Source organism: Talaromyces proteolyticus, assembly GCF_021365285.1.
Source record: "Talaromyces proteolyticus strain PMI_201 chromosome Unknown BGW36scaffold_7, whole genome shotgun sequence".
NCBI lineage: Eukaryota > Fungi > Ascomycota > Eurotiomycetes > Eurotiales > Trichocomaceae > Talaromyces > Talaromyces proteolyticus.
In genome coordinates this window covers 1,552,082-1,566,013 of record NW_025764283.1, presented here as the reverse complement: position 1 = coordinate 1,566,013, position 13,932 = coordinate 1,552,082, and the positions used below count along the sequence as shown (strand labels likewise).

Genomic DNA, 13,932 nt, shown 5'->3' with positions numbered 1-13,932 from the left:
GTGCTATATTCACGGACGATTTTTCGAGGTTACACTGCGGCTCCCGGTAACCATATTCCGGACTAGAGTCGATATGGTCTATCCTTGCCTCGGAACATTGACATAAGTTGGTGGCATATGGAGGGGTGCATTGGAAATACGTATCGGTAATAGGTTTACCAATTTTTTACGTACTGCCACCATTGGTTTATACACACTAGTTGGCGGTATGACGGGGTACTCCGGAAAATGCTTCATTTCTAGTAAATCTTTGTCGAGGACATCCGATCCCCGTGCTCCTTAGAGCATAGTACGATACCATTTACTCATGCCCTGGAAAACACGGAAGTGATCCAGACCATGTACCATATATGCTCTTTGTTTTCTTCGGCTCGGACTCCAACCATTTCATTGCTTCAAACTACTCATTTTATCGAAAATAGTGCATTTTGAATATATTCATATCGTTCAAAATGTTTGCTATAGACCGGATTTGGGAATTCTATGCTATTTGGTTCATATCCTACCTTGCTTTAGGCCATGTTAGTGCCAGCAACCTTATAGAATACTATGGTAGTCCGCACATAGTTCGACATCTAGAGCAACGCTCGACCAATGCTACGCAGGCCAGTACAAGCAATATGGTCTTCGCTGGGATTTCCATATTTCCAAATGGGTCTTTGTCTAACTTGAATCTCACGCCGAACTGTGAGAATTCCCTGTACCAGAAGGTTAACTGCGATGGTTCTATTTCGATACTTGGGAGTAGCAGTTACGTTGGCAGCTTTGACAACTCGACATTGACGGCCCTGATATGCGACGCTGGTTGCGGATCTTCAATCTCAGATTTACATAATGCTGTTTCGGCTAACTGTGGCAATACAGTCGGCTTAATTCCCGGTCTTCCTTTTCTTGGCCTTGTCGACATGTTCTGGAGCAATTGGAACCAATCCTGCTTCGTTGATCCCACCACTAATAAGAACTGCAATGGTAAGGAATTCTGCCCCGAAACAATCCTTTAGGAATTGATTTCTCAGTAAATTCGTAATGCTGATTTTTTCTCTCTCTGTAGATGTCATTGCTGCTTTCCCGAACGTGACAGATCTTTCCGATCTCCCAACATCGGACCTGTGTTCCTACTGTAATGTTGAGAAACTAGCCTTGATGCAGGCTGATGCGTACACAGACGTGTATGATGATCATTGGGAGGCAACATATAAATATGTTGCGCAGACTTGTAAAATCACCGTGGCAGACTTCAATGCCACAGCGAGTGTCTTTAATGTGTCCGTGCCATCCGTCACTCCCAGTTGTGTTTCCAACGTCACATATGCAACTAAACGGGGCGACACCTGCGACTCGATTGCTATCAGCCATGGTGTATCAGCCGCTACCATGTTCTACACGAATCCAACTATCGCCAACTGCTCCTCAATCCTACCAGGAACAGATCTCTGTCTGCCTCTGCAATGCAGCGACATCTACACCGTGCAACCCAATGACACGTGTACCAGCATTGCCATAGCAAACGGCATCAGCACTCAGGATCTTCTTTCCTTCAACTCGCAGCTCAATTGGAACTGCACGAATTTGCAATCTGTTAATCCCTATTGGGGTTCAACGCTCTGCGTATCCACCCCAGGAGGAACCTACACAGGTCAAGCTTTGAACATATCCACAACCACTGGATCCCAGATAGTTAGCCCCCCAGCTGGTGCAACTGTAGCTCCAGGGACAACAACAAACTGTGGGCAGTGGTTTGTCAACAACGCGAGCCTCAACCTCACCTGCGCACAGCTTTGTCTATCGAATGAAATTGCCATCAATCTCTTTACTGCGGCAAATCCTTCACTTAATAAGACAACTTGTGACAGTGATCTAATCACAGGGGATGCTTACTGTGTAGATCCGTTACCAGGTTGGAACTGGGGAACTAACTCTACCAGTAATGCCACCACCACGACAACTATTATCACCCCCACGTCCTCCGCCACTACGTCCTATACGTCAATAGCCTCAAATACCGCCACGACTACTAGACAGACAACCACAACAGTCTCTGTGCCGGGCCCTACACAATCAGGCATCCCCGCGAACTGCAATGCATATTATGTTGCTCAGCGTAAGTGGCTTTCGTGAATACTTGAATAGCGGCCAGCCGTTAATAACTTTTCTAGCCGGCGATACATGCGCAACCCCTGAGGCTAAATATGGGATCACAAGTGCCCAATTCCACGCTTGGAACCCGTCTATCTCATCAGACTGCTCACAAGGGTTTTGGGCTAACGAAGCGTACTGCGTCGGCGTATCGAGCAGCGGCACAACCGCCACATCTGGTCCGTCGAGCACCGAAGTAGTACCACCAGGCCCAACACAATCTGGTATACCAGCAAACTGCAACGAGTACTATATCGCACAATGTAAGCTGGACGGCAGTTCTTTTGCAATTATTAATCTTTCCCTTCCTCTCAAATTAATTCGTTCCGCGAGATCAAACTAACGAGTTTTACCATCTGTAGCTGGTGACACATGCGCAACCCCTGAGGCTAAATATGGAATAACAAATGCCCAATTCCATGCCTGGAATCCATCTGTATCATCGGACTGTACACAAGGGTTTTGGGCAAACGAAGCTTACTGTGTCGGCGTATCGTAAGGGTTGAGAAGAAGACGCAGTGCTCATCCAGTCAAACCACGAGTGATCGCGCCACAAATTGTCATTGGCGATGGCTCGCCGAGGAGTGAATTCAATCGGTACAGACCAAAGCCTGAGTAAAGAATATAAAATTCTATGCTTGTGTTAATTTTCCTATCTAGTGTTCCTCTACTTGAATTCACGTAAAAGAGTTGTGATCTTTTCTATTTTGTTACGATTCCCAGCCAAAACATATCTAGTTAATCATGTTATACTTTTCTCGCAAAATAACATACTACTATTTAGTATTTAACAAATTATTGTCCTATTATTATTACTGTAATAAATAGCTCTTTACCTTCTATTGCCTTACAGGACTCTCTCTGTTGTTTGCATAATATCCCCTGTGATCTCCGATCTTAGTGAAGAGTTGTTGACCACTTTGACAAAACTGCGGTGAATCGTTGGCACTGGCGCTGGGCCCTCTATGATGATGGCGGCGCCGACTCCTTGGTGGAGACAGTCCTAGTAGGGTGATATATGGAGTCTTCTTGCGCATTCTTCTCTTCTGCTTCTTTTTTATAAAATTAATCAAATATCCCCTTTCTGCTGTTGAGATGAGTGTGCAGATCAACTTTTATCTGCCTCTGCATATCTAACTCTAGCGGCAAGGTGGCTTCAATATTGAGACCATAAATAAATGTATTTGTGCATCTTTTCACCAACTGACTTTCTTCCACACCCTCATCTCATGCAAAAGTCTTCCTGGTTGCGCCTTCGTCCGCTTCTTCTCTCTGGGCTGATCTATCTCGGGGTTCGCAGTTTCAAGATAAGCGTGTCGCATGCTCTGGTCGGTGTCCGTTGCTGTCCATATTCAGTGCAGCAACCTGTTAAACGCAAGCGAGTGGTTCACACCACCCTGTTGCATAGCAAACGGCTCTACCCACCTAAACAAGTATGGCACAACGCTTCAGGCCGCGTTGGCAGGAGGTTACAAAGTCAACGTCAACCATGTTGTAGCCGGGCAGAAGAGATAGAGTGAACGGCCAAGATCACTCTTACATATCGAGATTCATATTCGAAAATATAATCTCTCGCGATCCTGCACTCACAATCGTATTTGAGTGAGAAGTCTTCCTCTAAAAAAACATCCACCATCTCTTCCTCATCTCTTTGGGGGTAACGAAGTCGGTCATCTCTCTCCCTCACCTCTTTGGCCAGCATCCCCGTCTATACCCTCGCTGAAGAAAAATTTAAAGTGGACCTTGCAATATCGTACCGCAATTATTTGCTATCCTTGGGTCACAAACCATCGTTGATGGTCTTCTGCGCACCATCAGAGCCGGCCTGGGGCCACCAAATCACCACATGGCAAAACAACTCCTAATGTCGATAATGTACTTGAAAGTAGGATCACCAGCTTTACATCCGAAACCTTCTGCTCTCGCGAGAGCTCCACAATACTTCGCTTCGTGCTGTGTGGTACCCAACCACGATATGCATATTCTCACTCTGCATACGGTCAGTGCGCTTCAGCACACCTTCTAACTGCTCCGTATTATCCCGGTGATAGGTCTTCAGTTGGTTGGTTGTGATTCAAACGGAAGCTTTCGTTCGGTTTGATATGGGGAGAGGAAGGTGGTAAGCTCGAGGGTGTCGGTGCTATTGTTATGGGTTTCGACTCTGGAAATCACATTAAAGTCCTTACATGGGTTGGGATTTAGGCGAGGTTCGTCAATATTGGTGCGAAATGTCCTAGTTAAATGGCAGAGAGCGGTAAGAACAACTGTTGGAGGAGAACGCTGACATTCATTTTGAGAAAATGTAAAATGTCAAATCTTTCTAGAGAAGAAAGCTGAGTAAGTTCTCTAAAAGAAAGGTTCGTTATGTTTGTGAGAGGAGGCACATGGCCGATGATGTGGCAGCGATAGAATACCCGAAAATGAAAGGGAAATACATGACAAAGATATCCCCGCCGCTGGGTGTTACAATTTGGCATTCAAACAAGGCATCTATATGTCGAATACCTGCATCATGACTCAGAATGGACTGTCCAAAGGTAAAGTATCTTAATAAGGTTTGCGGAAGAGAAAAACGCGACTTGAACCGTTTCTTAAACATCTATTTAGTGGCGATTCGTCGGATTTGTAGTGTTGACATAATTGATCGCCGTCTTCTGCATCTTACCACGAAAAACTTGGCCGTGACGTCCTGTCCATCTCCACGATCCGTGTAGGTTCTAGAGGGGTTATTACCTAGCCACAACGACACACCCCACTCCTTCCTGAGCAGCGAAACTGCTACCAGACTATATCCATTTCGCTAAGGCGGGTCAGATATCCGATCCAGCCTTCAGCCTCTAATTTTACTTACCTACCTACATGCCTCTTGCTCACGTACGTGCTATGAACGCTCATTCGTTGGCTTGTTTTCCCAGAATATCGCGATACATGGGCAGAATTCCTCTCTTGATAACCTAGGAATGACGTTTACGCGTTCCCTAGTTCAGTGGTGCCTGAGCTCAACGGCGAATTATTCTTATTTTGCCGCTCGATTGCAAAATGACTTCACTGGGTTACATAGGATTTGATATACAGCCTGTCTTGTTTCTCATGTCAAAGAGACTATTGATAGCTAGCTAGAAATCTTGACTTGCGCGGTTTCAAGTCTTCGCGTCTTACATCTTTCCTTTCTTTTCTTCTATTTTCTAGTCTCGCGATATCTATCTCTTTGGTGAATCAAAAATGTCTTCCGCGCTGCGAAGACCTTCTACTCTAGGAAGATCAATGTGGCGAAAAGTGTCGCTTCCCAATGGTATTACTTGCAACCAAGCATCCATAACCACACCACCGACAACAACCCCAGATCATGTTCAAACGAAACTCCCACCAGTCGCGGGACACGAGAATACACAGCGGTTTCGCGAGTTCAACCTTGAAGGGCGCATCGTGGCGGTAACAGGAGGCGGCCGCGGTCTTGGTCTAGCCATGGCAGAAGCGTTGATGGAAGCAGGGGCGAATGGTGAGACTATTATTTTGATTCTGTTGATGCGAGGATAGTGAAATGTAAACCTAATATCCGCGTTTTCACAGTATGGTGTCTCGACCGTCTCGAAATCCCCGATCCTGAATTCGAAACTGCCAAGGAGCGTTCCAAAGGCGCCTACGGTGGCAGTATGAACTATACTCGCATCGACGTGCGCGACCAAGCCCACGTCAACAGCGTAATGGCCGAAATTGCGGGGGAAAAGAAACGTCTCGATGGGATTATCTGCGCTGCTGCGATCAACCATGTGCACAGCGCCATCGGCCATTCACAAGAGGCGTTGGAGGAGGTCATGAAAATCAACTATAATGGGGTTTTCAACTCGACTACTGCGGCTGCAAAACAGATGTTCCATCGCAAAAATAACGGCTCGATTCTGCTGGTCGCGAGTATGAGCGGCTTGATTGCGAATAAGGGAATGACTAGCCCCCGTCTATAATTCTTCCAAGGCGGCCGTTATTTAGCTGGGGAGGTGTTTAGCTATGGAATGGGGTCGGCATGGGATCCGTGTTAACAGTCTTTGTCCCGGCCACATTCTTACACCCATGGTCGAGCAGGTTTTTGAACAGACCACTGCGGCACGAGCTACCTGGGAGGCGGAGAATATGCTGGGCAGACTGGCGCAAGCGGAAGAGTTCAGGGGCGCTGCTTTATTTGCAATGAGTGATGCTAGCGCCTTCATGACCGGCAGTAATCTAGTGATTGATGGTGGGCACACGGCCTGGTAATGAAAGCAGGAATAGACAGATGATAGAGACGAGGCCTTGATGTCCTGACATTTCCTTATTTTCCGTATTTTCTTCTATTATTTTCAGGCATAAACGCAGAGGCGCATGGGTCTGATGCGAGACTTCAATCTTGTTATTTGGCGCAAAAGATTTACTAACGGAACTTTGCAGTTCGACATGTTTTCGCATGTCCCAAGGGTGTGTTCTCATTCATTCCGTTTTTTGCTCTCTGATAATCGACGGTGTTTGGTTAACTGGGTCTCTTGCAGAGTCATGTATAAATGAGTGACCGTGAAATATTTTCGAATTTCGAAATCCTGCCCCAACATTAATTAAATAATTGCTTTCCTTATGCCAGAACATTGAAAACCGCGTATCTCATTCTGGCTCATCATGATCATCCATCAAGTCCTCCCCCCTTTCCCCATTACCATTGATATCACTATTCAATCCAGCAAAGTCCAACTTCATCAACAGCCGATCCACTCCAGCTGCCTTGCGGGGGATGTACATATTACTTTGAGATTCGGCTGGTCCAGCGCTAGTAGTTGTCAAGGAGGATGACAAGTCAAACATCTGCCTTCCCTCCCCTGATCTGCTATCGTCAATATCATGCAAACGGGATATAATTTCTTTGATACCAGTCTCGACGGTTTCGCGCGCTTCACGCAGCTCGCTCCGTAATAGACGCTCCTCTTGTGCGTAGTCAGCGAGAGTGTCGACAACGCCTTCGTCTGCTTCGAGATCAAGATTTCGTTGAACTGTTTCAAGACGAGAGATCAGCGCGATTAAATGATCTACACCAGAGAGAAAGGAGCGTAACGCGCTGGTGAAGGGGACTTCTGTAAGGAAAAGGAATTGGACTAAAGACGAGAGATAGCGCCGATGGGCAACGGTTATGGTTTCGGGATCGTGCTGTTGCTGTGTCTGTGGCAGTGATGGTTGGCTTTGCTGTGATACTGATAAGTGGCGGAAGCTTGATTTGAGAGTTCTATCGAAAAGAGGGTCTTGGCGGGCATGTTTTGTAGTTGTCGACGCGGTTCCGGGTCGGGATGCCGGTCGAGATACTGGTCGCGAGACAGCTACTGGACCTGGAGGAGCTCCTTCAAGCCAAAGTTGCAAGTGTTGCCATGATTCTTGGATGACTTCACCTTGCAAGTACCCCCCAATCTCCGAAAGCACAAATATGGAAGCGCTCGCGGTAGCCCAGACAGGTCGCATCTGTACTGCACGCTCGTTGTACCTCTGTCTTTGCGTATTTAGGCGAAACTCTCCGCCTCGAGAGTTACTCCGGGGCGGTCCCCATGGGGCTGGATGTATGCGGCGCATTGCAGTATGTTTCCATAAATTGCTCAACCGGATTTGGGCGCGGCGAATACCGAGAAGGTAGGAGTGAATTATTGAGTATATCAACATATCAGAATTTGACAGAAACAGGTCAATAGGGGGTTGAATTTTGAGGGAAAGGTGGGTAGAAGTAGGAAACAAAAGGTCGTCAAATGAAACCAAAGATATTTCAGCTGGCATATTGCTGCCCACGACATCCCGAGAGGGAGTCATAGTACGACCTCCTTTCTTATGAGACTGTATAGATAAATGTAACAAATCTCGTGCAAGATCGAGTTCCTCGTCAACTGGCGCCTCCTCATCCTGTAAGGAATACATCTCTGTCCATGTTTGTGCTAGGACAGCTGAGATTTCACCTTCTTTGATGACTAGATTGTCTAATCCGCCTCCAGAGCTATGTCCTGGTCGTCGATTTCGGGCTGCAAGCCTGGAATCAGCATGTGAAACCAGCGCTGTGGCGAATCCACCACGTCCTAGAAGTAGAAAGCCATGAATAATAGACAGTATCTCGACAATTTTAGGTAAAGGCAAGAGCTTAGATAGCGAAGTCTGAGAAACCGACAGCCTTATCACTGTGATTGCATTCGAAAGCGCTGATGTTGAGATTGGAGAAGTAAGAGAGGATAGATGGCTGATGTGATCAGCTTCCAACATGATACCCGTAACGGAGCCTGATGCGCTGTCCACTGTAGAACGATTCCGACGACTCCTGATATGGTTTAATGATTTTCCAATAAACAGTATGGAAGACGCAGTTGCAGTGGATACAAACTTTGGTAGCAGGTCCACCTGTATGGCGTACTCGACACTTGTTTTGACCGAGCTATGTTCGTCGTCCTCGATATCAACAACAGTCGCACGAACGAAAAAATCTTCCTTTCCAGATGTCGGCAGTTCTCCATATAAAAGCCACATCGACAGCTGTCTCATCCACGCCTTTTCAGCAGCACTGATCAATTGCAGCGCAATCTCTTGGAGATCCAAGTAACCCGTATGTGACTCTGCGCGCAAATAATCGATGAGGCTCGCCCCACTGCATGTTTCCGGCGGGCCAGCATCTTTGGAAGTAGATTCCGGAAGTATTCGATTGGATACCTGCCATAACCACTCCAGTCTTCGCGTCCATGGTGCGAATTCCAAGACTATCGTAGATAATGGAACAATGCCGTAGCCACCCACGTAGCCACTATCCTTTCCCAACACTGCCTTTTCCACGTCCAATATTTGGTTCTGAAACTTTCTCAAGTGTTCTGTGGATATAGCAGTAGACACAGCACGGCATATGGTTGAATGGTGAGACGACGAGATTCGGGCGGTCTGGGCGCGTAGTTGGATATGGAGTCGGCTCAGCAGAGCGAGAGACGCGAGCAGCTCCTTCTCTGGTGGTGACAGGAGGGGGAACGATCTCGCAGATGTACCGAGGGACTCGAGTTCTGGGTCGAGAAGGGACGACGGATGGCCCGCGAGGGAAAGGAGAATCTCATGAAGCATCTTCGGAGGTGTGCTCTAGCGTCGCCATTTATTGGTGTATTCTGCCTTTGTGAGGGGGGCGAGTTGCGGCAGGAATATTGGTTGTCAATTCTCTGTTCTAGTATGAATTCTATCCACTGTCATAGTGCGCATAGATTCGTCGACATCTTTGTCGGCCCCCAAGGTGGACGTGTTGAATAGTTCAAAACGTCCACGTCAAATGTTCAAGAGACGCGACCCGCGATAGCTCCTACCCCACAATGTTATCAATGGTCGGATCGGCAGAGCTCAACGCTAGAACAGATTAAATTGATCTAGAGTAAATTACATATCTAATTTATAATAAATTTTCGAATCAATAGATTAGACATCGATATCAATCTATATTGCAAGTGCTCGACATTTCCAGCCTGTCTTCTCGAGCAGTTGAAAGGCCAGTGCCATTCAAAGTACACATCGAGTATATAAGCTCTCGAGTTGTTTCACACTTGTCGAATTGTGTTTACCATATCTGAAGACTAAACTCCTTCATACGATTTTAAGTACGATACAGCTATTCTCAGGCCAAAAATGTTAGGTTGTTAGGAAATGTTAACTTACAGTGAGATATATGTAATGTCTTGGCATAAGACTAACTGCTTTGAGAATCGGAAGCCTGGCTGGTCTCTGCCTGAGGCAGCAAGCGGGGCATTCCACTGTGGGCCAATAAAAAGCCACAGCGCCCTGTCTGGACCCCTCCTGCTGCTCTTACGTAGGAGACAACCACGCCTCATCAACACTCGACTTCTCGACTTCTCGCTTTTCTACAACCAACTTGCCATCCTCGCCTGTCTTGCATACCTGAGCTGGTCCCCCTTCTTCTGAATCGATCAGTCTCGTGCGCTTTATTCTCTTCGCTTCTCTCCTCCTCTATATGCACTCTCTTCGAGTCCAGCACTAGGAGCTTGGACTTGTCTCATTTCATAGTAGAAAGCCTTGCCCTGCAGCAAGGCTTTCACCTGGGAGACATTCAACATTCATTCACACGTCGATATTCCTAAAACTGCGACGCCTAGAAAGCGAAAAACCTCGGAGGACCAAGAAGTCGCTCGGCCGGATAAGAAGATCATGACGGTACGCTGATTTCTAATCCACTTTCTAGGCACATCATCCACCCGCTTCAAGCAAACATATAAAGGTGGCGAGCCGCCAGATATCACATTTGGTTCAAAATAACTTTTCTATCTCGAGCTCTTCGCGCTGACCGTCAATCTAATCTCCTAGGACGCCAAGATGCAACTCGACAACGCACAGGAAACGGTGGAGCTGATCAAACATGGGGAAATCGACGAATCGCTCTACAGCAGGCAACTGTGAGTGCTTTGACATGCCACGATGTGTATCCACTGCTAATAGTTGGTGCCAGATACGTTCTAGGGCACGAGGCTATGAAACGAATGGGATCGTCGAATGTCCTCGTCGCTGGTTTGAAAGGTCTTGGTGTCGAAATCGGTGAGCGCATTGAATACCAAGTGCAAACCTGATCTAACTATTATAAAGCCAAAAACATTGCCCTTGCCGGCGTGAAGTCACTCACTTTATTCGACCCCGCCCCCGTCGCCATCTCGGATCTATCCTCCCAATTCTTTCTTCAGCAACAGGACGTTGGAAAGCGCCGTGTGGACGTGACTGCACCTCGCGTTGCAGAGCTTAACTCATATGTACCTATTACAGCCTTTGAATCGGACAGCCTCACCGCCGACCTCTCCCAGCTTAGACGCTTCCAAGTCGTCGTTCTCACCAACACCTCGCTCAAAGATCAGCTCACCATTGCGGATTTTTGCCACAACAATGGGATTTACATTGTTATTGCAGATACATTTGGTCTCTTTGGATACCTTTTCAACGACTTCGGGAAGAACTTTACAGTTGGTGATGCCACTGGTGAAGATCCCGTGAGTGGCATTATCGCCGATATTGACGAGACAGGGCTTGTTTCTGCGCTTGACGAAAGTCGGCACGGCTTGGAAGACGGTGATTATGTCACTTTCACCGAAGTCAAGGGGATGGAAGGTCTCAATAGCAGTGATCCTCGCAAAGTAACTGTCAAGGGTCCTTATTCATTTTCTATTGGAGACGTCTCTGGCCTCGGCAAGTACCAGGGCGGCGGTCTCTTTAACCAAGTTAAAATGCCCAAGTTCATTGACTTTGAGTCTTTCCAAGAGCAATTGAAGAAACCAGAGCTTCTCATTTCCGATTTTGCCAAATTTGACCGACCTCAACAATTGCACATCGGTGTACAGGCCCTTCATCATTTTGCCGAGGCCCATAATGGCGAATTCCCTCGACCCCATAATGAAGACGATGCTGAAGAGGTCCTCAAGATCGCTAAAGATTTAGCGAGTCAAGGCGAAGAGAAAGTTGGACTCGACGACAAGATTATCAAAGAGCTTAGCTACCAGGCACGGGGAGATCTCAACCCACTGGCTGCTTTGTTCGGTGGCCTCGTAGCTCAAGAAGTTCTGAAGAGTGTGTCTGGAAAGTTTCATCCAGCGGTGCAGTGGCTCTACTTTGATTCGTTGGAATCTTTGCCTGATTCAGTCACTCGCAGTGAGGAAACTTGCAAACCTCTTGGAACTCGCTATGATGGCCAAATTGCCGTGTTTGGAAAGGAATTCCAGGACAAGATTGGCGACTTGAATACATTCTTGGTCGGAGCCGGTGCTATCGGCTGTGAAATGCTTAAGAACTGGGCGATGATTGGTCTTGGCGTTGGACTCAAGGGCAAGATTCGTGTTACTGACATGGATCAAATTGAAAAGAGCAATTTAAACCGACAATTCTTGTTTCGCCCTAAAGATGTTGGCAAGCTTAAGAGTGACTGCGCCTCTGCTGCAGTCCAAGCCATGAACCCTGAATTAAACAACAAGATTGTCACGCTTCGGGATCGTGTCGGCGCTGACACTGAGCATATCTTCAACGAGGAGTTCTGGGGTGAACTAGACATTGTTACCAATGCATTGGACAACGTAGATGCCAGAACCTATGTTGATCGTCGCTGTGTCTTCTTCCGCAAACCACTTTTGGAGAGTGGGACTTTGGGCACCAAGGGCAACACACAAGTTGTTCTGCCGCATATCACAGAATCTTACTCTAGCTCTCAGGATCCTCCCGAGAAGTCATTCCCAATGTGTACTTTGAAGAGCTTCCCCAACCGGATTGAACATACTATTGCATGGGCTCGCGACTTATTCCAGACATACTTTGTTGGCCCTCCAGAAGCCGTTAACCGTTACTTGTCTGAGCCAAATTACATTGAGCAAACGCTGAAGCAGGCCGGCAATGAGAAACAAACCCTTGAACATCTCCGTGACTTCTTGGTAACGGAAAAGCCTCTCAGTTTCGATGACTGCATTGTTTGGGCTCGCAACCAATTCGAGTTTCAGTACAATAATGCTATTCAACAGTTGCTTTACAATTTCCCACGAGACTCGAAAACTTCTTCTGGTCAGCCTTTCTGGTCAGGCCCCAAGCGTGCTCCTACTCCTCTCAAGTTCGACAGTTCTAACCCTACACATCTGTCATTCGTCATTGCTGCAGCTAACCTGCATGCGTTCAACTACGGAATCAAAGCTCCTACAGCAGACAAGGAATACTTTAAAAAGGTCGTTGACAACATGATTATTCCTGAGTTTACCCCTAGTTCCAACGTCAAGATTCAAGCTGATGACAACGAACCCGATCCAAATGCTCAGCCCTCAGGATCCAACGATGGTGAGGAAATTCAAGGGCTGGTAGATTCGCTACCCGCGCCAAAAGCTCTTGCCGGCTTCCGTTTAGTGCCTGTTGAGTTTGAAAAGGATGATGACACCAACTTCCACATTGACTTCATTACGGCTGCTAGTAACTTGCGAGCAGAAAACTACGAAATCCAACAAGCCGACCGACACAAGACCAAATTTATTGCTGGCAAGATTATTCCAGCCATTGCAACAACCACGGCTCTTGTGACTGGTCTGGTTATCCTAGAATTGTACAAGATCATTGATGGCAAGAAGGATATTGAGCAATACAAGAATGGCTTCGTCAACTTGGCACTGCCGTTCTTCGGTTTCAGTGAGCCGATCGCAAGCCCCAAGGGCAAGTACCAGGGCAAGAATGGTGAAGTCACTATTGACAAGCTCTGGGATCGTTTCGAGGTGGATGATATTCCGCTATCCGACTTCTTGAAACACTTCTCAGACCTAGGCTTAGAAGTAACCATGGTCAGCTCTGGAGTTAGCCTGCTCTATGCCAGCTTCTACCCACCGTCGAAATTGAAAGACCGATACCCACTCAAGTATGTACTATCTAGCAGCCTACGCTATGACCCCCTTACTAACTCCAAACAGGATGACCAAATTAGTAGAGCACATCAGCAAAAAGCCTGTCCCTGAGCATCAAAAGAATGTTATTTTCGAAGTCACGGCAGAGGACCAGACGGAAGAAGATGTTGAGATCCCATATGTGATGGTGAAGTTGTAACTTTCACAGATGATTGACCATTTGGAAACGATGCTGGATACTGGTACACCGGTTAGGCTATGACAGAACGACTTACAATGTTTGGGTTCCTGGATAGTATAGTATTATTATTCAGCACACAATATGAATAGACTTGCTTACGAATAACTAAACCGCACAACCATCCACAAAATAACGACGTCACACCACACAGCGAGCTTACATATTTGTAGCTCCGTAAATCCG

At 46.9% G+C, this 13,932-nt stretch overlaps 4 protein-coding genes across 4 annotated transcripts; 3 read left to right on the top strand and 1 right to left on the bottom strand.

Annotated features, from left to right (window-relative positions):
- Positions 1–620: 620 nt before the first annotated feature.
- On the top strand, positions 621–2,479 carry BGW36DRAFT_297138 (uncharacterized protein; the record flags this gene model as incomplete). Its single annotated transcript, XM_046211334.1, has 3 exons — positions 621–969; positions 1,052–2,101; positions 2,157–2,479. 3 exons carry the CDS (start codon positions 621–623, stop codon positions 2,477–2,479), a joined length of 1,722 nt encoding a protein of 573 aa, XP_046071387.1.
- A 2,879-nt stretch (positions 2,480–5,358) lies between these two features.
- On the top strand, positions 5,359–6,681 carry BGW36DRAFT_451925 (putative short chain dehydrogenase/oxidoreductase; the record flags this gene model as incomplete). The annotated part of the gene is made up of 4 exons (XM_046221834.1): positions 5,359–5,635; positions 5,707–6,048; positions 6,086–6,090; positions 6,124–6,681. The coding sequence occupies 4 exons, from the start codon at positions 5,359–5,361 to the stop codon at positions 6,385–6,387; spliced, it is 888 nt and encodes a 295-aa protein (XP_046071386.1). The 3' UTR covers positions 6,388–6,681.
- An 84-nt stretch (positions 6,682–6,765) lies between these two features.
- Positions 6,766–9,401, bottom strand: BGW36DRAFT_451919 (putative gamma-tubulin complex component GCP4; the record flags this gene model as incomplete). Its single annotated transcript, XM_046221833.1, has 2 exons — positions 7,424–9,401; positions 6,766–7,378 (listed from the first exon to the last, which is right to left on the bottom strand). The coding sequence occupies exons 1-2, from the start codon at positions 9,223–9,225 to the stop codon at positions 6,766–6,768; spliced, it is 2,415 nt and encodes an 804-aa protein (XP_046071385.1). The 5' UTR covers positions 9,226–9,401.
- Positions 9,402–9,895: 494 nt separating this feature from the next.
- BGW36DRAFT_381040 (putative poly(A) RNA transport protein) lies at positions 9,896–13,859 on the top strand. Its single transcript, XM_046216387.1, has 5 exons — positions 9,896–10,317; positions 10,468–10,556; positions 10,610–10,695; positions 10,744–13,522; positions 13,575–13,859. Exons 1-5 carry the CDS (start codon positions 10,312–10,314, stop codon positions 13,705–13,707), a joined length of 3,093 nt encoding a protein of 1,030 aa, XP_046071384.1. The 5' UTR covers positions 9,896–10,311; the 3' UTR covers positions 13,708–13,859.
- The last annotated feature ends 73 nt before the right edge of the window (positions 13,860–13,932 follow it).

What these genes read in the sequence shown, in the direction of transcription:
- BGW36DRAFT_381040 (XM_046216387.1), top strand. An exon ending in AGGTCTTGGTGTCGAAATCG is followed by an intron (nt 10,696 to 10,743) that starts GTGAGCGCATTG and finishes ACTATTATAAAG; the next exon opens with CCAAAAACATTGCCCTTGCC. An exon ending in AAAGACCGATACCCACTCAA is followed by an intron (nt 13,523 to 13,574) that starts GTATGTACTATC and finishes AACTCCAAACAG; the next exon opens with GATGACCAAATTAGTAGAGC.